We start from the raw sequence: 24515 nt of genomic DNA on the forward strand, positions 1-24515 counted from the left end.
ATTATGGCATTATGATTTCCATAAAATTCTGCTCTTCAAACCAAAATCTTACAAGGGCAACGTCTATTATCTATTAGATTAGCTTCTGATCTAAAATATCCCAGGGGCCCCTAGGTGGCTCAGAGAGTTAAGCCTCTGCCTTCAGCCCAGATCATAGTCTCAGGGTCCTGGAATCGAGCCCTGCATCGAGCCCTGCATCGAGCTCTGCATTGGGCTCTCTGCTCAGCGGGGAGCCTGCTTCCCCCCCCCCCCCCCGCCTGCCTCTCTGCCTACTTGTGATCTCTGTCTGTCAAATAATTAAATAAAACCTTTAAAAAATATATCCTATTGTAGTTGCTATTTTAATGGTGAGATTGAACTTCATCCAATTCTACTCTGTATCTATAAAAAAGCTCCTGGTTTCTCAGTAACTTCAAGATGAAAATCATTTTAATTTGTTCCTGCTATAGCTATTGTCTTTATATGCTGTTCTGTCCTAGAGACCATCATAGGGATGTCAAAGAAAGAGTCCTTGTCCAGTTGCTTCTGAAGTCTTCTGGGGTGACCAATGATGATGACCTAGGGAACAAACTGCCTGTCTAACACATCCTAATGCAGATAATCAGCTTCAGAGTCTAAAGTGTGAATACCTTTGGTCTCTAGGCTAATTAAGTTGCTGTTGGGACTGGTCAGGCCAATTTTACAGCTGGATACAATTTTCTGACCTATTTTTAAATTTTTAAAGATTAAGATTCTTTTCTTTATAAGTTGCCTCTTCTATCTCTGGGGATCTTTTTCTTTCCAACTGGGGTAAATGGGACAGGAAATAATGGGAACATTGTTCCTTTTCTACTGTAGAGCTCTTGTCTTTCTACCACTCCTCCATCCTTCAAATGTCTGTGGTGGGAATTAAATCAGCATTGGGGAGAAGGTGTGGCTGTCTTGTTTTTGTGCTAGACACTTTTTAAGACTACTTGGCCTACAAAGTTTCTTAGTTTGTTTTTTTTTTTCAAAGTTTCTTAGTTTTAATTTTCCTCTAGCTTAAGCAAAAAGAGTACTGTCAGCCTTGCATGTTTCAATCTGATTCACCAGTGTGGAGATCCTTGTAGGAGTATCAAACTTCAAAATAGCGAAGTGTTCTTTTGTGATATATCTCCTTTTGTCGTCACTATTAGACATTATGAAACTTAGAACCTATAGTGTTTGCTTGTTTACTCAGGTCTCTAAGAAACTCAGAGTAAAATGTGTGGTCCATCTTAATATGCAGAAGGAACTTATGGTACATATTTAAGGTATTGATCCCAACTAAATATTATTTTCCTTTTCCTTGGATTTTCTAATTTATCTATTTTTCACTTATGATTTTAATGAAGCTAATCCAACTCTAATCAGAGAGTACTGACTAATAATGTTAAATAATTATGATACATAAAAAGTGAGAACGAAGTAATAATCTATAGGACTGGCTGGCCAATCACAGAAATGAGAAGGTCAAGACTGCTATACTACATGAGAAACTGACAGGCTATGAGGAATGGGTTGTAAGATCTTAAAAGGAATGTAAGTAGGCTCTGTCAAACACATGTGAATCAGACTAACATCTCCTAGATTTCTTTTCTTTTTCTTTCTTTCCCTTTTTTTTTTTTTTTTTTTTTTCCCAGAGAGAGAGAGTGCATGTGTGCCTGTGTGCATGAGCTAACATGAGCAGGTCCTGGGGGTGGGAGGCTGAAAGTGGGAGGAGGGGCAGAGGGAAAGAGACAATTTTAAGTAGGCTCTACATGGGGCTCAATCCTAAAACCCTGAGATTATGACCTGAGCCAAATTCAAGAGTCGGGCACTCAACCAACTGAGCCACACATAGATTTTTAAATTTTTTATTATAATGTACATTCTGAGCATAAATTAAATAGCATAGAGCAAACCTCAAAGATTCATAAACAGGTACTCCTGCCATTTGACTGCTTAACATGATCTCATTGTGCGCAAAGATTTGAAAATCTTTCCAGAATCATTTGAATTGATTCTTTATTCCCTATTTAAGTCTCAAGAAAAGCTCTTGGATCACAAATGACAAACCAAAATTATGCTTATGAATTGTTTCCTAGTTTTTGAATGTCAAGTTGATTTTAACTAATTGTAAGAATTTCTCCTAGATATTATTTACAGTGTCACGAAATATGATGTGCATAGTATTAAATGATGTTAAAAATGCACTTAGGTTGGAGGCTGATCTAATAAAGATAAGTATACTCTTGAATCCCTTAAATTAGGGTAGCTCGTACATAGCAGACACCCAGCCAATACACAGGGAAAAAAGACCATTTAAACAATTGTACATTTAGGGACCATTTAAACAATTGTACATTTAGGAAAAAGTTTCAAGATTAATTTAAAGAATACAAACACAAAAGCCCTATAATGTTTCCACAGTAACACCCATTCTATGCTTACTGGAACACACTGAAGTTTTCTTGCTTGCATGACTCAATCTTAACTACAATCAGTTCACTCTTCGTGATTTATTGTTAAATTCTCTTGTCTTATAATAGAAATTTTTAGAATAGATTTTTTTAAATATAGGAGTTTCTACTCTAATATGACACATACATTCTTGAAAAACCTCTTTCTGCAAAATTGCACAGTAAAAATAACAGGCATATGAAAAAATGTGTTAGAGGCAGACAGATCAGAGACAGGACACCAACAAAAACAATAGCAATTCTAATAAAATACTACCAGATTTTTAAAAATACATGGCAAATTCCTAACAAGGGAATACTGGAGTAAACATAGGACTTTATCTCCTCCCCCCACAAAAAGTGAAATAAGTTAATAAGCAAGGGTTGAGGATGCTGAGTTACAGAGACCAGAGGCCAATGTACAAAGAACAGGCAGAAACACATGATAAGGACTCTATGACAAAGCATGAGGCCACACTAGCAAAAAGGAGAATGTGGGATGAAGGGTCATCACATACACTACAATTTTCCTCTACCATTCAGCTATTTTGATATAGTTTGACTTTAATCGCTGTATCACTTAGTGGCAAATAATATGGCACAAAATGACTCAGTCACTTACGAGCTAATTTGTGTTGCCGAGGCAAAGTTGTAATAGAACAAATTATACCAAAACTTTAAATTAGCATGTTTTTTTCTGGATTTTTGTTGAAAGAATAAAAATTTACAATATCTCAGCAAGCCAACTCACTGCCCAGGAGAAGAAGAACTCTCAGAATGGGAAGAAAATATAGTTAAATTAATGGATCTGGTACCTACTGAAAGCTCAGTAAATGTACTACTACCACTACTACTTCTGTTGCTGCTACTTCTACTAGTAAAGATGGGAAGTAAAAAAGCTCTGAGAAGACACGTATGGTGTACCCAGGATCTGTCACTCTCTACTTTATTGCTAACAGAATTCTGCTTTATGCCCAGGAATCTACGTTTCAGGAAAGGTGACCTTAACCTCATTTTAGGGGCAAACTTGGATTAGTCTAAACCAATTATGGTAATCCCTTTCTTTTTGCCCATGACTGGTTTAAAATGGGTATGTGGTCTCCAGGCCAATAAAATATGAATGAAGTCTGCCAAAGCAAACAAGAGAGGAGCTTTGGTAAGCGCTTTCCTTATAGAGAGGAAAGAGACACAATAGTGGTTTATCTTGTCTTTTCCGCAGAATATTGTCAGGACAAAGGTACTTTAGGTGCTCTGATGCTCCACTACCATTTTTGAAGTCCCCTTTCTCAAAGAATTTAGCCTTCAGGAATTTCCCTCACTATCTTGTCAGTTATTTGCGGATTTTAAAGTGATGTTTTAGAACATGCTTATTCAATAATTTTTAAAAAGAGTTCTGTCAGAATAATTTACTCTATCATTACCAAAAATGGAAATATTCTACATTTGTTTCCAAAATGATCTAAGATTGATTTGTTTTGAGAAGTTTAGATATAATATTTACAGTCTTCTTTATAACAATTATTTTTCTACTGAAGAACTAGACTAAGCAGCTCAATGCTATCTAACACGGCTATCATGAGCAACATGTTGCTATAAAATTTAAATTAATTAAACTTAAAAGTTTGGCTTTTCATTTACACTAGCCACATTTTTTTCTTTCTTTCTTTCTTTTTTTTTTTTTTTTTAATTAAGTAGCTCCACACTTTGCATGGATCCCAAAGAGGGGTTTGAATTTATGACCCTGAGATTGAGACCTGAGGTGAGATCAAGAGTCAGACACTTAACTGACTGATCCACTGAAGTCCCCCAACACCAACCATTTTCAAGTGCTTAATAGCTAATTTGGCTACTGGCTACCAGTCTGGACAATGCAATATAGAACATTTCTATCAATGAAGAAAGTTCTCCTGGATAGCACAACTAGATTATGTGTTCTGAAAGTTTAAATTTTCATATATTAGATTATACTTTAAAATCCCAACCTAATAAACTTATGCTGAGACAGTTTTATTAACTTAGCATGAAACTAAATTTCAGTGTGATAACTGAATAGTCTCATGTTTTCAACTAGTAGAGTCTAGATTGGTGAAAAAAATTGCATTTCCATGATATGTTGATTGTATCATTTGCTGAAAGCTGAAACCAAAGACAAAGCTGGTAATAGAAATGTCAATCCACCAATAGCAAGTTCTACAATTTGAGTGTCTAAAACAAAGTTCACGGGTAAAAACCAACAAGACTGATATGTCTAGTACTTTTTTTCTCATTTACTTATCATACATTATTCATATTATAGTACCTATCTTATTAAGGTGGAAATATGTGCCTGCCCCTATAATTATATAACAGAAACAGATATGAATTGAGACATAGGTTTGCCTTTCTCATTCCTACCTAACACAGTCTGATATACAGTAGATACTCATTTTATTCTACCCTTATGTAAGACTTCTATTCTTCTGAAATTCATGCTATAGCATCCAAATCACTATCTAGCTTCATCATTCCTATTGACCTCGTCATGGTCATTTTCTCTCATTTATTAAGGGGTCTGATACCCGGTTCACAGTCTAGGCTTTAACATCATCCTGAGTGATCTCAGGATGTGACCTCATCTGCATAGAAGACTTCCCAAATTCCCCAACCTTGAAGATCTTTGAACTCCTTCATCTTTGCCCAAAGCTAGGCATGCATTCCCTTGGTCACACTGAAGATTTGTCATCATTGAGAAAAGTCTCACTTGTCATATATGAAATCCAGTACATTCCATTCTCTGATCCCAACTCCTTCTATCTCCCTCACCCTGTTTCTTTTACTACATTGGTTCTTCAATTTTTATGAATTTTTTAATTTAGGTCCTTAATTTTCTCCTCTTAGCCCTCTTTAGACTCCACTGCCAAAGCAGACTGCATGGCTCGGCACTTCAGTCATTCCCACCAGTACCCTTAAATTCTTTCTGAACCGTTTATTGTTCTGTTGTAGTCTCACTTTCTCCAATCCATTCTCATATAAAGTATAAATCTGAGGCTAAGTTTTTGAACAGTGTCTTACTGCCTCAGTAAAGATCATGCTGTTTAACCTACAAGCCTTGCATTTAATTTTCCTTCTACCTAGAATGCTCTTCAGTGTCGTTTTCTTCTTTTCTGGTCAGCTCCTATTTGCCCTTCATATCTTTACTTTCCTATGGGAAAAATCCTAAATCCTTAATTAGGCTATGTGCCCATTCTATGTGCTTTTATAGCATCCCATACTTATTCCATCATATCATATATTTATCACTCTGAGCGGTGATTATCTGCATTTAACTGATTTCCCAGGAAATTATAAGATCCTTGAGAGTAGATGGTCATTCTTACTCTAGAACAGTCTGAGATATAGTAGACATTCAATGGTTTGTTGAATGAATGAATAAATAATGCTGATATCTTAAATGATCATTGTAATTGAAGCCACATTTTATTACTTCTATGTTACATGCAAATGTAACATGGAAGTAATTATGATCAATAAGCTACAGAGTATAAGTATGTATGGGAGAAACAGAGCAGGGTAAGAAAGATTAGGAGTCTCAAGGTTGTAGGGAGTAGGGAAAGTTGCAATTTTAAATATGGTACTCAGGCTAGGCCTCACTGAGGTGGTGACAGTTGAATAAAGGTTAGGTAAGAGAGTAAGTCATGTAGATATTTTGTGAGAAGAGTATATAAGGTAAAGGAAATGGGCAATGCTAAAGCCCCAAGCTGGGAGCATGCCTGGTATGTACAAGGAAGGAGACCCGCGTGGCTGGAGCATGGCTATTGAGGAAAAATAGTAAGAGATTAGTTCAGAAAAGTAATGGAGGGCTAGATTGTATTGTCTTTGCAGACCTTTCTAAGGACCTAATGCTAAGACATGAGTCTAGAATCCATGAAAGAAATCTGGGCCAAAAATATAAATTTGGGCGCCAAATGACATACAAATGCTATCGAAGGCAATGAAACTGGATGAGATCACCAAGGAAATGAATACTGATAGTGTACAAAAAGGGGCAAGGACTAGGTCCTGGACACTCTGAGAAGTAAGAGAAAAAGAATAGGAAGCAGCAAAGGAGAATGAGAAAAAAACAAATAATAATAAAAAAGGACAACCAAAAAGTTGTATGTTGTGGAAGCCTACTGACTACCAAGTAAGATGAACACTCAGAATTGACTATTAGATTTAGCAACATGGGAGTCATCTGTGACTTGACAAGAGCATTTTTAGTAGAATGATGGTGGCAAAAATCTGACAGGAACAATTTTAGGAAAGAATTTGAAGAGGTAGTAGATATGGTATAACTCTTCTGAGGAATTTTGTTTCAAAGGGAAGAAAAAAAATGGGGGAAGAACTGGCAGGTGTTTTGTTTTTTTAAAGATAGGTGAAATAACAATATGTTTGTATGTTTATGGAAGAATCCAAAAGAGAAGATATTGAAAAAATATCTACATACTTATATAACCAAGATTGGTTATATCAAATAACCAAGAATTAAGATAGGAATAGCTTTGCAAAGCATGACGGTGAGGAATAATACTGTGTTAACACCCTGAGGACATGAAATTAAAAGGTGTGATTTTTAGGTAGGAGGGAGGAAGAATGATCTGAAAGGGGTAATGAGATATTAAAAAAAGTCAATCAACTTCCACTCATTCAAGAGCTAAGGGAGAAAATACCTTTAGAGGGCTAATATTTTAAGTATCGTTAGAGGACAGCCAGTTTCCATTAGAACAACAAAAGTGAAGAGAAGGAAAATTCAGAGACATCAAGATAAAAGGGTTTTTGCTGCGAATGGATCATGAATTCCTAAGGGCACACAAGAAAAGTTTCAGTAGCTGGGCAGAGATATAAAACAGAAGATGTGATATGCAGAACTTGATGGGACTGGACAGCAAGAGATGAAGAATGATGTGGGAATCTTGGGCCTCTTACAGTGGTAAACATAAAATAATCTGATTTTACGGGCAAATTAAGATTAATCCTGGTGAACAGGAGAGATAGGGTGGTAAAGGCGTGAGTGTTGGGGGACCAAGTCATTTTGGAGGACCTATGACTGACTCTCTCTTGGTACCTATTGGGGGAGACTGTATTTGCTCCTAGTGCTGGAGCTTCCCCTTGTCTCCTGTTGATTGAATTTCTGGACATGAAGCCTGTTCCATTCACTATTAACAATTTAAAAAATTCATGTGACCTTCATACACATGGATTTATGACCAAATAGCTTATAGTTTTAAAAATTTCCCTGCTCTAGGGGAAATGTAAGCTAATTTTTCATAGCAAAGTTTGGTTTTACTTACATCTGTGTTACAGGAGCGGTACCGTTTCCTTTCCCCAAGGCAATATTTTCCACCTCCTGAAGGTCTGAAAACACATTTTGTTAAACATGTGAATATATCTGTCTACATAAAGAGTATATATATTACTTGATGAAAACATTTTAGCATTTATTTTAAGAAAATACAAAATTTGACATTTTACTAGTTATTAAAATAACAATTTTGCTAGTGATTGTTAGCAATAATGATTATGGTTGTTGAACATAAAAACTAAGGCAGTTTACTATAAATAACTTTACAAGACTCTTGTCATGATTTACATTCTTAAGAAAATGCAATTAAATAAATTTATTTTCTAATAATCATAGTAAGCAGGTGCTCAGTTCAACACAATGAGTTTACAATCACTTACTTATAAAGAAAAACCATTTGAATCATACTTAACAAAACACATAATCTGATGCTATCTGTTCACCAAATAGGAAACAGTAAGTTTAGTATTTTTTCCAGAGTGGAAATGAGAGAATATTAAGTAACTCTCTGGAAATAGTTTTCATTTCAAAGTAAATAATGCAGAAATGAATTTCAATCTCATTACATGAAGTTTGAAAAATGACACCTAAAAACCAGATGGCTTTGCATTATATACATACTGTATATTACACTCAAATTAATGAAAAAGATGTCCAATATTTGATTCACATAAATTAATTTTTTAAGTATTTAACATCAGGGAAAGCCATATGCTATTATTTGGGCATGCTATTTTGAATGGAAAAAGCCAACTTCTCTTTTTAAAAGAAGTCCAAGTCATTCTCTTAAGGATCTGGGTATAATACTTATTATCATAGAGGTTTACAGTTTTGGTTACTAATTTATAGTAGCCGGCAGTTGAACTTGGGTAATTACTCTGTACTTGTTTGAAAAAAATCAAGTATAAGTATAATTTCAGCTTACTGGTAGTCAATGGAATAATTAAAGTTACATTTTGAATATATTTTGAATGCCGGTGGATACTGATTCTAAAGAGGAAAAGGAATGACCCAGTTTATTCAGCTAGGGAGAAATGGTTTGGTCAAACAAAAACAGGGGCGTGGGGATGATGGTAGCATGACTAGTTTGTGAGTGGGTGACAGTGAGCTAGCCTTGTTTAGCAGAAAGATAATAATAGAAAGAAAGCTGGGGAATGGAAACACAGAACAAATGTAAAGGGAAATAATTTCAAGCTCAAAAGAGTAAAAGAGAAGAAAGATACTTAGAGATGGGATTTATATAATACTATATATTAAGTAATATATAACCACCCCAGAAAGGGAAAAAAAGCAGAAGGGATATTATATAGCCATGCTGCACCGAACATTAGTTGGGAAAGGAGGCCTGCAACCTGAGCTTTAGACAAAATGGGGAGCACTTGATAGGCACCAGCTAAGGAGCAGTTCAGTCTCTGGGTGGACAGGAAAGTCTAACTGCAGGACTGGTCCACCTGTAATGGGCACTGGTGGGAGGCAGAGGCAATACAGCTACCAAAGAATACTGATGGGGCTGGCCTTTCGCCAGGGGGACTCTGACCAGAGAAAAAGAGTAGTGGGAGAGGAACAGTCCGACCTGCATAAAATAGCCACGGGGAGAAATGTGGTGGCAGCTCCGGAAGATGATTAATAGGGGCATGTGAATGGAAACTATTTTAACACATGGGCAGTATTCTTTTCATTGTGATTTGTGATGCGAATCAAGGCATTTCAACCCTTGAAGTGCTCTCATTGGTCCTTTTAATACTAATGTAGCAGTAATAATTTTATGTGACATGTGAAAAGAACTTAGGTTTCCTGGGAATAATGGTAATGTGGCTAAGAGCAGACCTGGATTCATCCATAATTCAGTAGTTTTTGGAGGGGGAAATCTATCTGATTATTACTAGATTACAAGTCTGGCTATACCTGGGATAGATACACAATGCTATTCTTTTTCTTTTTCTTTTATTTTTAGTTGCACAGTAAGGGGGAAGGAAGAAAGAGTGTCCAACAAGGCTCTTCCACTCTCCTGTGCCTGTTGCTTGCTCAGAAGACAAACACTTGGCTCACTAGTGAAACGTTTTTACAGATAACATGTGAAACCACGGCTTTGAATCATTTCCAACTGTGTCTTTTTGTTGGCTCCGGCTTACTTTAGCTACTTACGCTGGACTGTCACAGTGTCTTAGGGATGAGGAGACGCCTCCCCCGCAGGTCCTGCTGCACTCTCCCCATAGTGACCAGGGACCCCAGCCCCCATCTATGCTCTGGGGCCAAGTGCCAAAAGGAACACAATCTCCCTGATAACACCACTGCAAGATTTCACAGAAAACACAGAATTAGCTTTTAGGCAGATAGAGCTATCAGGTTAGAAATACATAAGGGTCAGGCAATGACCAATTATAGGCATTAGCATTCTCCAATAGATAACAGACTGAGAGTTCTTTAACTGTGTTTAGACAATAGCGAAGGTGCATGTGATTTGCAAATTATCTTTAGCTAGGCAATGATTTATAAATCTCTAAGATGTATCAGAATTCTAGAAAGCTTGACTTTACTTCCTTTTTTCTTATTTCGCTTCCTCCAGAACCCTAGTGTTTCTCACTAAAGAGAACTCAAAAGTCTTTTTTTGATATTTTAGAATTAAATTTTTTTCTTTATATTCCACAATTATTAGGCTCATGGAATGATAACGCAATATGGAAATTTCCCCAGTAAGGAATTTTTATGATGGTAATTGCTTTTACTTAAAAAAAAAAAAAAAAAAAAAAAAAAAAAAAAGGCTGGTTGAGGCTACAATAGTAAAAGAATGTGTTGTGGCATTTCATCTGCACAAGCCCTGCAGACATAATAAAAGTAATGCCAAGATACTAGGGACAGGGTACAAAAAACTTACATACACCGACTAGCCATGTGTATAGTCCCTGCATGAACATGTGTACTGGAATTCATTCAGCTTTACTCTGCAGTAAACCAACCACACATATTGCATGTAAGGAGAGAGCCAGGAATAATTTATCAAGACACAGACATCACATAATCAGCTCATAACTCTAACATGATAAATCTTATTTGCAGAATATGGTAAAAATGAAAGCCTTTAAAAAAAAAAACAAGCATTACTAGGCTTTTATCAGTGTGTTTTTCTGAATTATCAAATTTTGACAAACCATACTGATGCTGTGAAAGTCACTTGTTTATAATAAATAACAATAAGAAACATTATTAGTGTTGAATAACTGGTAGCAATGTCAGATTGTTACATAAAAATCCAACTTTATATTAAAACGTAAAGGATTCTGATGCACAATGCTTAGAAAGTAATGAGTTTATTACACTACTTCCACATAGCTGGAATTCTGTCACTTTTCACCATTTGCATGGCTAGCACCTCAGGCAAAACAGGCAAATGGAATAGCTTCTTACCTGTTCTCTATGCCTCTACTTGTTTTTACCCATAATCAGCCCATTCTCTAGTAAGCATTCAGAGAGTTCTTTTAAAAAACATATTATCACATCATGTCACTTTGCTTAATGACTGCAGTACTTTCCTATTTCCCTTTACTCTGGTCAGGAGTGGACTTTGTGATCTGACCCCTGCCTCCTTTTCCAGTCTTACTCTCTCTAGCAGATTGGACCAGACCACTGGACTTCTTTCTTTTCCTCAGTACACTAAGTTTGTTCCCTCTTTTGGGTATTTGCATTTGCTGGTCCTTCTGGGAATATTCCTCCCAATTACTGATGTTGCTGTCTTCTCATCATTCGGTCTCAATCAAGTGTCCTTTCATCAGAGAGGTCTTTCCTTGACTACCCTTATTCTAAAGAGGGGTACCTCTCTACTCGTTCTCACCCACCCACCTCCAAACCCACAATGTAATAGAGATTACATTCTCCTGTTTTAGTTCCTTCTTAGCACTTACCATTATTTTAAATTACCCTATTTATTTTTCAAATTACTTCTCTAGTAGTTGTCTCATCTCATTAGTATGTAAAACCAGGAGATGCACATATGGCTATTTACTTATTTTAAAAATTATGAACATAGCACCATACTCACTTTAGGCAATTCATCTATGCTTTGAAGGGGAAAATTCAGCAATGAATCTAAGCCCACCAATAATCAAGTTATTCTAGTAAAATATATCCTGACAGGCAGGATAGTATGATAGTTGAGAACTGAGACATGAATAAGAACTGAGATACTGAATAAGTAACTTGACCTATCTGCACCTGAGCTTCTTCATAAATAAAAATGTAAATAATAATAAAGCCTATAGCATGTGAGAGTAAAAAAAGATAATGTGAAGAACATGGTACATAGGGAGTAAAAATATCTGATATGTGGTAAGAGTTCTGTAAATATTAGTAACCATTGGGCAAATTCCTTAATTTCTCTGGCTCTCCATTTTCTTATCTGTAAAATGGGAATTATAACACCATCCCTCTAGTAGGGCACATAAAGTGATTAGAACACTGGTTGTCTCATATTAGATCTTCAACAAAATTAGCTAGTATCATTGTTAAAATGGAATGCTCACATGTAGGAATGAGGCTTATGCAACTGCAGAGATCTAAATGTGGTGTGGACAGCACTCATATCCTTCCAAAGTCCTGGAGAAAGTTAAGTTCCTGCCAGTCCTGGATGATGATGATGATACTGAATTCTTGGAAGGCCACACAAATCTTCCAGAATGTAGAAAGAAATCAATAAGCACCCTTAGGAAGATTTGTTTCTCTCCACAGTGAATGATGCACATTTATCTCTTCCTATAGTTGATGGGTCTCAGCATTTTTTTAACTTGTTGACAGAATTTTTATTATAAAAAATTATTTAAACTAAAAAGACAAAGCCAAAAACAGTCAACCCATTTCTCCCACCACTGGCAATCACCAAATTGTCCTCTATGAGCCTGTTTTTTGTTTGTTCTGTTTTTTTTAAATACAAATATACTGGGGCTCCTGAGTGGCTCAGTGGGTTAAGCCTCCACCTTTGGCTCAGGTCATGGTCTCAGGGTCCTGGGATCGAGTCCCACGTCAGGCTCTCTGCTCAACAGGGAGCCTACTTCTCCCCACACCCTCTGCCTGCTTCTTTGCCCACTTGGGATCTCTGTCTGTCAAATAAATAAATAAAATCTTTTTAAAAATACATACATATATATTTAATATACAGCATTATATAGCCATAACTATGCTATTTAAATTTAATTAAAATTTAAAATTCAGTTCCTCAGACCCACTAGCCACATTTCTAGGGCTCCATAGCCACATGTGCCTAGTGCTTACTATGTGGACAGAGCAGATACAGAACGTTTCCACCATCACAGAGTGTTCTATTGGAAATGCTGACTGTCTAAAACAGTGTCTAGCTGGTAGTAGATATACAACAAAAATGTACTGAATGAATGAATACATTACTTATATTATAGAATTCTGTTCTCTATTCTGGTTACTAAACGTAAGGAAGGAGATACTGAGGGTAAACAAAAAATCAAATTCATCTTTGTTTCCATGGTAGTTGCACTCAGCCAATTTCAGTAGTTTTAACAACATAAAGGAATTTTTTAGAGAAGTACTGGCCAATTAATTATCATTTGTCCTTCAAAAATTAGGCAAGACAAAGCCAAAATTGATTGTTTATAAGGCAAAGCATTCTGATCCCAAGTCTAATAAATATTAAAGTAGGATATTATGAAAGATAATTAGTTTTGTGAAAATTACCATGAAGAAAAAAAAAACAACTGTCCAAAATGGCAAACCATTGTAGTTGGCTGAACTGATAATACAGTATCAACCCTGAAAGCAGGGCTACTAATAACAACATACTCCTGAGAGGGAGAGAATATTTCAGCTACCAGGCTACAGTTTACTTAATTGATTTTGAAAACCAACCATTTGTATAATGATATCCCAATTGTGTTAGGCCTTCACCTATACAAAAGTCACAATTTGGGCCAAGTAATATCTATGCCTGCATTTATTTTCTTTGGGAGTAACTGAGCAATGTAATACTGACCAGCAATTACTGATTTTGTTCCCTGTGGTTTCAATCAATGGCAACTAACACTTTAAAAAATTACAAATCTTAAAATTTACCTATTTTTCACGTTGGAAATTTAGCATTATTGATATCAAATAACATTCAAATTTGATTTTATATTTATTTTATATAATCACAGAGTTGCATCTAAAGCTCAGAGGGACTTTGGAATTCATGTTATCTAAATACTTCATTTATTCATAGGAGTAAACCAGAACCTTAAGGAGGCTGACTTTCCCAAAGTCACTTTGGACAGAAAAAGGATTCTCTGTCCAAAATACACAGAAATCACAGGGGAAAAAACAATGTAGGTATAAGATTATATATTACAAGCATATTAGACTATTAAATTATATTGGACTATCTTTACTTCATAAAATACAAAATAACTCTAGAGATAAAAACTCTTTGGTACAATTGTACAACAAGAAGTTATTTCAGACCTCTTTGAGTATTCTTATAATTTATAGATAAAAACTTTATTTTTTGCATTTTTCAGGGGACAGAGAAATGATGAAGGCCATAAGAATCCTGAAAGAGGTAGGTTCCAAAGTATTTTATAATATTGTTATGTATATTTCCTAGATGCTTACAAAATGCAGGGCAGGGAGAGAAGTCACATAAATTCACTTGTTTTCCTTTTAAAACTTACACTTAAGGTAAAAGACAAACACAATATTTAGTTTGTAGGATGTTCCTCAGTTCTTATCATAAATTAACATCTACAGAGCAGTATTTCATAAGTCACTTACCAGAAACTTTTATTGCAAAAATTCATGCTACTGAATTATACCTGTTCCATGGAGTTATAACATAAAAGACAATTGTATCATCAAGTTAAACAACAAATATTAATGGCTAAAAAATGAAAAATTCAAAAAGTAATATAAGTATCAGTCATCTAACAGATGACAAAAGACTAGTGTTTAGCTTAATAACCAGCTAACAACTTAATTAGTTAACAAGATAATTCAGTCTTGTGTAGTCTGTGTTACAAACCTGAGTTCTTATTCTAGCAATATCCCTGAGCCAAAGCAAGTAATTTGTTTCTTCAGTTTCCCTACCTATAAAGATAGGGACTAACTTTAGTTTTCAAATCCAATGTGGTTTGAATTAGGACAACTTCAGAAATTAGTTCTATGCAGGCATGCCTTCAAAGAAATTATAAATCAAAAAAGGACTTGGTTGATATTGATCTCTGGCAAAACGGTCTTTTGAGTTTTATTTCATTTCTCCCTGTCTTATACCTACAGTAAAGGATTTCTTTGGAAATCTTGCTATTTCTCTGCTCCAGCACTGGTAAATATCTTAACATAGTACATTGATTTTAGAGAAGAAACTTACTTAACTTCATAATAAACACTAAGAAACTTCTAGGAAACTTCATGTGGAACAAGTTGAGCTAATTTTCTAGATTATTACATTAATCAATATACACCAAGACTTTAATGTAAGTCATAAGTAATATAATTAAATTACACCAAATAAAGCAACTTGAAGTATATAAACCTATAAGTGCATAAAGCTGAGAATTTTGAGTGTTGTATTTTCTATTTCCTTTTTTTTCTACCTGTAGTTGCTAAACCTGTAAAAGCTCTATTTTACAGGCAGAGAATTTTACTTCATTTCTTAAACTACATAAGTTAAATATTCAGATGAAGACCAGTTTTAAATCTTTATTCTCAAAGGTTATATCCAAACTAGTAATTTTGGACTGGTCTAAATGTCAGTTTTGTTACTTCAGCCTAAATTTTCTGGATAAATTGGGTAAACTTGGCCTTCTTTTTGCTAATTCAGGTATGTTAAAACAGATTCAGAAAGGTGATAGAAGTAAAACTATCACATTTCAAGAACAAATTCTCATATTGCTCATTCTTTTCACATTCCTTCTAAATAAAATAAATATGTTATTAAAATGATCTAGAAAGATGATACATTCCACTGAGGCTTTAAAAGTTTGCTTAAAAAAACACTTACCCATTAATAAACAACATCTTTTGATATTGGACCACTCAATTTCATGATCTCCATCAGGGAATTATGTTCAAACAAGATATATTACAAATCAGACAATGTAAATGAGAATTTGTCAGAATTCCATGAAGCAAAATTTCAGGATGAGTATACACAGTATTTTAAAATATATATAACATATATTTTTTAATGAGAATCATTTAAAGTTATGATTATGGTACATCTTGTACCATAGCCAGCACTTTGGGTTCAGCCAGCATCTGGAATGAGAGACCCCCTAAGGAAATCCTAAGATTTTGAAGGAAGTGATATTGGTGATTCAATACGGAACATTCTTCCCACATCAGAAAAGCTGAGAGTTGGAGCATAGCACTATTAAAAGCCTTATCTTTCCACTGTGCAGGTGCAGGAATGCAAAAGCTTAGTTCAGCCCAAATTCTAAATCAGAACTTGTCATCCCATACTATTTAAATTTCTAGAGCAACTGAAAGGAATATTGTTTTTTCACTTCCTGTGTTTATAGTTTGGGACCCAGTCAAAACATATATTCTACTCTCAAGTGAATTAAGATCTAGGGCTGCAAATGTCCTATTACATATCTAGTGCTTTAAAAGGGTATATAATAATCCTATTTTAATCCAGTCCTATGTTTCCCATGCAAAGATACTAGGAATCAATGTTATATAGGTGTTGGCCTAAATCCTGGGCTATATCTCTAATTGGTCTTGTAGAATCATTAAATGAACCCTTTGGCAGTAAACCAAGTATTGGAAACTTCTTTGGTCACCATCAGACCTTGTAAAGATTGAGTTTTGATTTTCCTTAGTATTCTGCTCAGTAACAATGCCAACACTACTACCAGAGTTTTTACAGTCTAAATCTTTATTATTTTATCATGTATGGCATCCCTCTGATTCCTGTGCAAAGAGCTATTGTTGATGCCATGACTAAGGAAAGTTCTTTTGGCTGAGAGCTATCTTGATTGATTTGTAGGAGTGTGACCCGTGGACGCACAGTGCCAGTGCACCGTCTGGGCTCATCAAATTTCCTCCTTTGGTTAATGCTACTGTCCCTGAGTACATCCATTCAGACCATATGGTTCTTATTCAATACTTGAATGGCTTATTCAGGCAAACATCCAATGGCTGTAATAGCGATGTCAGACCCCCCAGGACTCACGCAAAGATCAGTTTTTAATTTTTTGGCCATATTTCTTACTCCATCTGCTAAATGTGCATGGAACAGTTCCCATACTTACATGGAACATTTGTGGAACTGCGCCCCCGGGCAGGGATCCCATATCTTTTGCAGCCAGAGTTTGACGAGATCATTGTGGATCCAGTCCTCTGGATATGTCTATGCTATCACTTGAGCAATATTTCTCCCCTCCCCCAACTTTTTTTTTTTTTAAAGTATTTATTCAAAATCTATGAGCAGCTTTGGCTTTATCCTGCTGGCTACATAGGATATAGGTTTTTTATTGTTCCTTTTGAAGACAGTAGTTTTGAAATTAAAAGTTAAGAACAGAGGTCAGCCATGGGTATTCCATTCATGTTTCTGAGACACACACCCTCATGCTTATACTTTCCGATGCTCATTAGTACCAGTTAAGATAGTCTGGTGAAGAATTTTCTGCCCACCATCATCTAAGGTTGAAAAATAATAAGGAAATGAATGATGATGCCCTAGTAATATACACTGGCACCTTCCCACTAAGGAAGCCCACAAAATGTTTACTGAGATATCTTCTTATTCCATCCTTACAAGATCTCCACAAAATGTTGAAATAGATCTCTCTCTCTCTCTCTCTTTTTAAGATTTTATTTCTCTATTTATTTGTCAGAGAAAGAGCACAAGCAGGAGAAGTGGTGGGCAGAGGGAGAAGCAGACACCCCGCTGAGCAAGGAGCTGGATATGGGATTCATCCCAGGACCCTGGGATTATGACCCCAGCCTAACGAAAGCCCTACACACTGAGCCACCCAGGAGTCCCAGATCTCTCTTGTTTTAAAGTGGAGATTTATTATTTTGCCAATTGTAACACAATTGTATGTTCTTACCTCAATGTTCTGCTCACAGTGTTTTCTCATTGTAATTCCTGAGATAATGAATTGTTATAGGTAGATAAGTGAAAAATCCACTTAACATTAAAGGGTAAAATACTTTGTCACCACCAATCTCAGGCTCAGTGACTCATTTATTTCTGTGACAACAAAAATTTGCTTTTTTCTCTGCAAAATTTCCTATCTGAGGGGAAGGTAAAATCAGAGGCAGTGTAGAGGGGCAAAGTTTCAACTTTGGAATCAGAAAGGTGTGGGTTGCAGTCTTAGCTCTGCTTTTAAATGGCTGTGTAATCTTAGGCTTTCAAGTCTTACTCTCCCCATTTGTAAAATGGGGTTAAACAGTACCCCCTCCATAGGATTTTTGCCAATATTAAACAGAACAAATATGTGCACAGCATAAATACTTTAAAATTTTTCATTATTATCATCATCATCATCATCACCATCATAGATACTGATAATGCCAACTATATTTTAATGCCACACAAAATTGACTAGACCAATTGAAATTTCTAATTTAACTGTGTCACTAGCTCTTTGCATGGCTGTTTCGGTTGGAGTAAAAATTCCGAGTTCTGGTTTAATTTCATTCTTTTTTTTTTTTTTTTTTTTTTTTTGGTTATTTTTGAGTTCTGGTTTAATTTCCAAATAGATATAGCCTTAAGAGAAAAATCTGTATTTGGGGAAAGTAAATATGTTTCCCTTTTAAGAAAAAAAAAAAAAAATGGGCGCCTGGGTGGCTCAGTGGGTTGGGCCGCTGCCTTCGGCTCAGGTCATGATCCCAGGTCCTGGGTTCGAGCCCCACATCGGGCTTTCTGCTCAGCAGGGAGCCTGCTTCCTCCTCTCTCTCTGCCTGCCTCTCTGCCTACTTGTGATTTCTCTCTGTCAAATAAATAAATAAAATCTTAAAAAAAAAAAATAACTGAAATCAACAACAAAAATCCGTAAATAAATAACATGGCAAATGCAGTTAGTAAAAGCTAAAAAATAAAGAATGGGTCAGCCTCCATTTCTAGGTCTTTGTATTTTTTTCTCTTAAACACGTAGTTTGATCTGGTACTTTGAAAGTCTTTTCATAAATTCACTGTTAACAATAATAGATAGGTTGAGAGTCTTCTCCCAGCACTCTGCCCTTTTCCTTTCAAGTTTGCATATGTATTTGTTCTTTTCATTCACTCATTTAAGATTTGTTAGTCACTTTCATAAATTGTCTATTGATCTTCCACATCTCTGAAAGAATGGCTATTATTTGCTTGGTAGCTTAATCTTATTTTTATTTATTTATTTATTTATTTAAAGTAGGCTTTATCCCTAGCCTGGAGCCCTGTAGATTAATTTTAGATGGTGAAATCCAACATATTGACTACATTAAACTATGATGTTGTGAATATGAATGATTTCTTCATACACAAACATTGTATACTCACAAAGTTCTTAAATAGTTTTTTGTGGAGTCCAAGATGTTTTGTTGAGGCATGTTAGAAGCTGACAAGGGTCCAAGGACAGAGTAAGGAGGTAGGCAAGGAGTTCTTTTAACAAGAGTATTTCCTGGTGAGTGCTGAGAAGTGTGTAAACCTGGCGATTCACAGACCTGTACTCCTGGGGCTAATAATACATTATATGTTTATTAAAAAATTAAAAAATTTTTAAAAAAAGAGTATTTCCATTTTTTCAAATGTACATGTCAGAATTCTATAGACTTCATTTGAAGAAAGGATTTAGGGATCAAAAAGTTGACAACCATTAACCAAAATTAAGAATGTGAATATTTGTGGGTGCCTGGCTGGTTCAGTCTGAAGAGTATACCAGTCCTAATCTCAGGGTCATGAGTTTAAGCCACATGCTTGGTGTAGAGATTACTTAAACAAGCTCTAAAAAAAGAATGTGTATCTTAAGAAATCAAATATATTTTTGTCCCATTTTATTCACTTTCTCCTGTCTGTGCTTATTTGTGTGTATGCTTTAAAGTATTATATCTCTATTTATCTAAATTTAAATTTGATACTGTTAGCTTTAATATTATTGAGAGTGTTTTCTTGGTATCCCTCAAAACTGTCAGTAATTTAAAAAAAATCACCTCTATCATATATATGCAAATAGCTGTAAGATATAACATTTGAGGGTCCTAATATTAAGCACAAATGATAAGATATTAAATATGTGTCTACCATATAAATGATTAGTGGGGTTGAGCTATGTGTTCTCAGATAGCCACTACTCATGGTTTCCTTACTTGAAGTGATTATATAAATTTATAGAATGCTAGTAGGAGGACTGCGAGATGTTTAAAATAATTAACTTTTTATGCTTGGGATTTAAAAATAAAGTAAAAATAAAAAGAGTCATCAAGTTTAGTGATCATATTATTCTCGGCAAAAAGAAACTGTGGTCCATGGACTAGATCAAAAGAATAATAATCAATCAAAAAAAAGAATAATAATCAATCAAGGGCCAATAAAGAAAGAGATTCTCACTATAACTTTCTCCCCTTTACTATTATGTATTTCCTCTAAGTACAGATTGATGTAAATCGCTACTTGTCTTTGACAAAAACTGCTGACTCCAAAATAAACCTAGACTGTTGTTTCAAGAATGCAGTTCTGAATATTTTCTATTACTTGAGTGAAAAAAAAAAAGAATTTTTGGTAGTGTGTGAAGGTCTCTGTATTTTTATTGGCTATGTAAAATGTCTCAAAAAAAGATCCTTAATCCTTTAAAAATGACCCTATCAATTCATACATTTAGCACAATTTACCAACATTTCCAAACTCAGCATGGAAAAGCCATCAACATGGCACTAGGTTACGGGTCCTAAATGAAGCCGTCAGCAAGGATTAATAAAACTGTGACAGCTGCCCAAAAGCTTTCATTCTTTTATTTAAACATCAGATTGCAACCTGAAATTCAGTGTAATCTTTGTTGAAAATACCCCAACTAACATGGACAAATTCAGAACTGAGAACAGAAGACAGTAGTAGTTATTATTATAAATTCAGTATGTAGCAATAAATTCTAGAATTCACATATATAACAATTCCTAAAGAATTCCAGAAATAGCATGAACTATTCTTATTTGTTGGAACAATTCTTAATAATGATATTTTTTGAAAACTAGACTGATCAAACTAAAATTATTTAGCTACAATTTTTATGCTCAGTAAATTGTTTATTTCTCTACTATTGGTCCTTTCTCTTATATTGTAATTTTAAATCAACTCTAGTTTGACTCTAGTTATAAAATATATTTGTGGAAATTATTTATCAGAAAGAAACCTCAACTTCTATGACTAAGCAGACTTATTATATGACAATAAGATTATTGGATTTTCTGTACAAATATATACACATATATGCACAGAAAGGTGCAATTGAGCTAGAAAATAAATAATCACTGTAATTTCCTAACCGTTGCAATGTGCAGATATCTGTATGTACCAATTAATTCATCAGGCAACGTATCTACCATTTTCTCAAGTGCATTTTAAATTAGAATGCATGATTTTCTAGGGGTTGACTACCAACACCAGAAATGGATCAGTCTACTTGTCAAATAGATAATAAATCATTTGAGCTTACCCCCTTTTCAATATTCCCAGTTTGACAGAGTGTTCCTTCAGCTGCTGGAATACTGTTGGTGACACAGCGGTTGCTTTTGCTGAGACACCAGAGCTCTCTACACACTTCCTAGGAAAGAAGGCAAAAAGCAAGTTGATCAGAAGTAGAGACTAAAATCATGTCTACTTCTTCCATAAAATATACATATGTGCACTCGGCATTATTTTAAAAAGACATCCCAGGTGTTTTTCTGCTATTGAAGCATAAAAGATGAAGATTCTTGTGCAAGATACTGTTACCCATTTTGCAGAATCATTTATTTTTCTTTATAATTCTTATTTTAGTGGATAAATAATATTTAGTTTTTTAAATTAGGATCTATAAAAAACAGTGTGTAGAAATTTCACTAATGCCCTGGTGCATCTGGCTGGCTCAGTCGGTAGAACTTGCAACTCTTGATCTCAGGGTTGTGAGTTCAAGGCCCACAATGGGTGTAGAGATTGCTTAAAGATAAAATCTTTAAAAAAGGGTTCTTTAAAAAAAAAAAGAAGAAGAAATTTCATTATTATCAAAGATTGGAGGGGCGCCTGGGTGGCTCAGTGGGTTAAAGCCTCTGCTTTCGGCTCAGGTCATGATCCTAGGGTCCTGGGATCGAGCCCCTCATGGCTCTCTGCTCAGCAGGGAGTCTGCTTCCTCCTCTCTCTCTCTCTCTCTGCCTGCCTCTCTGCCTACTTGTGATCTCTGTCAAATAAATAAATAAAATCTTTTTTAAAAAATCTGTTCAAAACTTCTTTTAAAAAAAGAGTAGGGAGAATGGATGAAGATGTAGAAAGGAAATATGTTTATTATTCTTAAGAATATACAATTGTACAAACTTACCAATTGTTAATAAAGTGTTACCATGGGATGACTTCCTAGACCTACTGTAATATTCAAATACCATTTTAAAAAGAAAAAAAAAAAAGAGAGAGAGAGACACCATGGGCAAGGACAGGGAGTTATTTCTAAAATTCATAAAGAACAATCTAGCAATGTTATTTGTAGATTATCAGTGTAGCCCACCTGCAATGAAAGGGAAATGTGGTTTTCAACAAATGCTGCTCTTATGTGTCATTTTCATAACTGACATATTTCAGATGTTGTTTAAAGCTGACTTGTCTTCTTTACTATGATTTCTTTGAAGAAAATACTCAAATTTTTCAGTTTTTTAAATATATGATCACTGACTAGCATCATTACTGATATTATAAGTTTGGAAATTAAACCAAACCCATTAGTATAAAACACATATATTTGAAATAAAAATATATTAATCTGGAGAGCAAAGATAAAATTATGTATAACATTCACTTTCATCGTTATTATTCCCCAACTGCTCTTTTTACTCTCAAAACATCATTATAAAACCTTATGTCAAATAAACACAGTTCAGAAATAAAATGGTAAATTATTTAATTCATTGGTTCATTGTGGAAATGCCCCACAGGGTATAACATTGAGAGGATTTCTCTGGGCTCCTCTTCAGGATGCTCCCTTCCACTAGGCACAAAAGGAGACATATAATTTCTATTAGGCTTTTTAAAAAAGTTTTTTATTTATGTATTTGAGAGACACAGAAAGAGAGAGCTCACACATGAGTTGGGGAGGGGGGTGGGCAGAGATAGAAGGAGAAGCACAGTCCCTGCTGAGTAGGGAGCCCCATGCAGGGCTCCATCCCAGGACGCTGGTATCATGACCAGAGCCAAAGGCATATGCTTAACCAACTGAGCTACCCAGGCTCCCCTCTATTAGACTTTAAAAATGCTTCTGAATAAATCTACTCTATAACTACTTTACTTTATTATCTACTTTAAACTCTATTTGGAGAACTACTGAGCTAGAAGAGAGGTAAAACATTACAAAAGATAAACAACATGTACTATAGATCATAATATAATTTTCCTATTCTTACAACTCAATGTACTTTCTACTTTCTTTAAAATTTCAGTTTCTCTTTTATGAGAAAGTTATTTATACTATTTTAGTGTTCTTTTCCTATAGGAGACAGTTTCTTAATGTATGTTTCTAAATATATTATTTCAGTTTAATATTAGAAAAACAGTAGGACTAACATTTTAGGATCTTAAAATACTATCCCATACCTCAAAAATATCCATATTCAAAGAAAAATGTGTTCACTAAAACAGAAAAACATTACTTTAAAAATGTATTAAGAGATTACAAAAAAAATTATCCATAATCTTGGACTATACTCCTGATCTTTTATGATTTTTATTAGGTCTAAATCTTACTTTAGACAGAAGTAAAAGAAGCCTGAAGTTTAGATAGAACTGTGAAATGAAAATTCTGTCATTGAAAAGGACAATGTTCATAGTTTCTATTAGGAAAACACAGTAAGAGGTCAACTTAGAGAAACTCTTTTTTGCTAAAAGTGCCTTGAAAATCTCTACCCAAAATGGCAAGGGCTCAAGATATTTTTTCCAAAACTTTAATCTCAAGATTCACAGTACAGCCTTTGATAGAGCCTTCTTATCCTATAGAGAATAACACATTTTGAAAGGTAGTTTCCCACTGCTAACAGGACTTTATTACCTAGTGGACTCCTGGGGATTGGAATTTTGCTAGGGCATTAACTTCCCACAAATTACAGGCTAAAGCACGGGACTATAAATCTATGTATAGGAAATACTCCCAAGATGTTAAACTATTCTCAGAAAAGGCTCTGAAGAGTTTTCAAATAGATCTCTTATCTAGAATGTCAACTTGGATAATAAAGATCATGACATCTCAGTTATGATTTTGCAAGATAAAAAAAAATATTCACTTGAAAGATGAAAACTAAGAAAATTTTATTTCATACTAAGATAGCAAGAGGCACAGTACCTGAAAGAACATGAGAATTTTTCCTTTTTTTAAAAAAAGATTTTATTTATTTAATTTAGAGAGAAAGAGAGAGAGACAGTGTGGTCATAAGTGAGTGGGAGGTGCAGAGGGGGAGAATGAAGGCGAAGGAGAGAATCTCAAGCAGATTCCATGCTGAGCACAAAACCCCACGAGGGGCTCAATCCCATGACCCCGAGATCATGACGTGAGCCCAAATCAAGAGTCAGACACTTAACCAACTGAGCCACCCAGGCACCCAGAGAACAT

At 35.0% G+C, this 24515-nt stretch overlaps 1 protein-coding gene across 5 annotated transcripts in view; it reads right to left on the reverse strand.

The window, feature by feature from the left end:
- The window catches only part of ADAMTS6 (ADAM metallopeptidase with thrombospondin type 1 motif 6), a 312212-nt gene that overhangs the window by 78342 nt on the left and 209355 nt on the right, over nt 1-24515 (reverse strand). For 4 of the 5 annotated variants that reach the window (XR_007127597.1, XM_047730844.1, XM_047730845.1 and 1 more), the window contains 3 exons: nt 21387-21494; nt 9904-10049; nt 7748-7811 (listed from right to left, as the gene is read on the reverse strand). Coding sequence is in view for 4 of the 5 variants with exons in the window: in XM_047730844.1 (XP_047586800.1) it covers nt 7748-7811; nt 9904-10049; nt 21387-21494 (318 nt within the window). In the remaining variant the exon portion in view is untranslated. The remainder of the gene's footprint in view (nt 1-7747; nt 7812-9903; nt 10050-21386; nt 21495-24515) is intronic. The other variant, XM_047730847.1, reaches the window with a different exon arrangement.

This window comes from Lutra lutra, chromosome 5 (assembly GCF_902655055.1).
Source record: "Lutra lutra chromosome 5, mLutLut1.2, whole genome shotgun sequence".
Taxonomy (NCBI): Eukaryota; Metazoa; Chordata; class Mammalia; order Carnivora; family Mustelidae; genus Lutra; species Lutra lutra.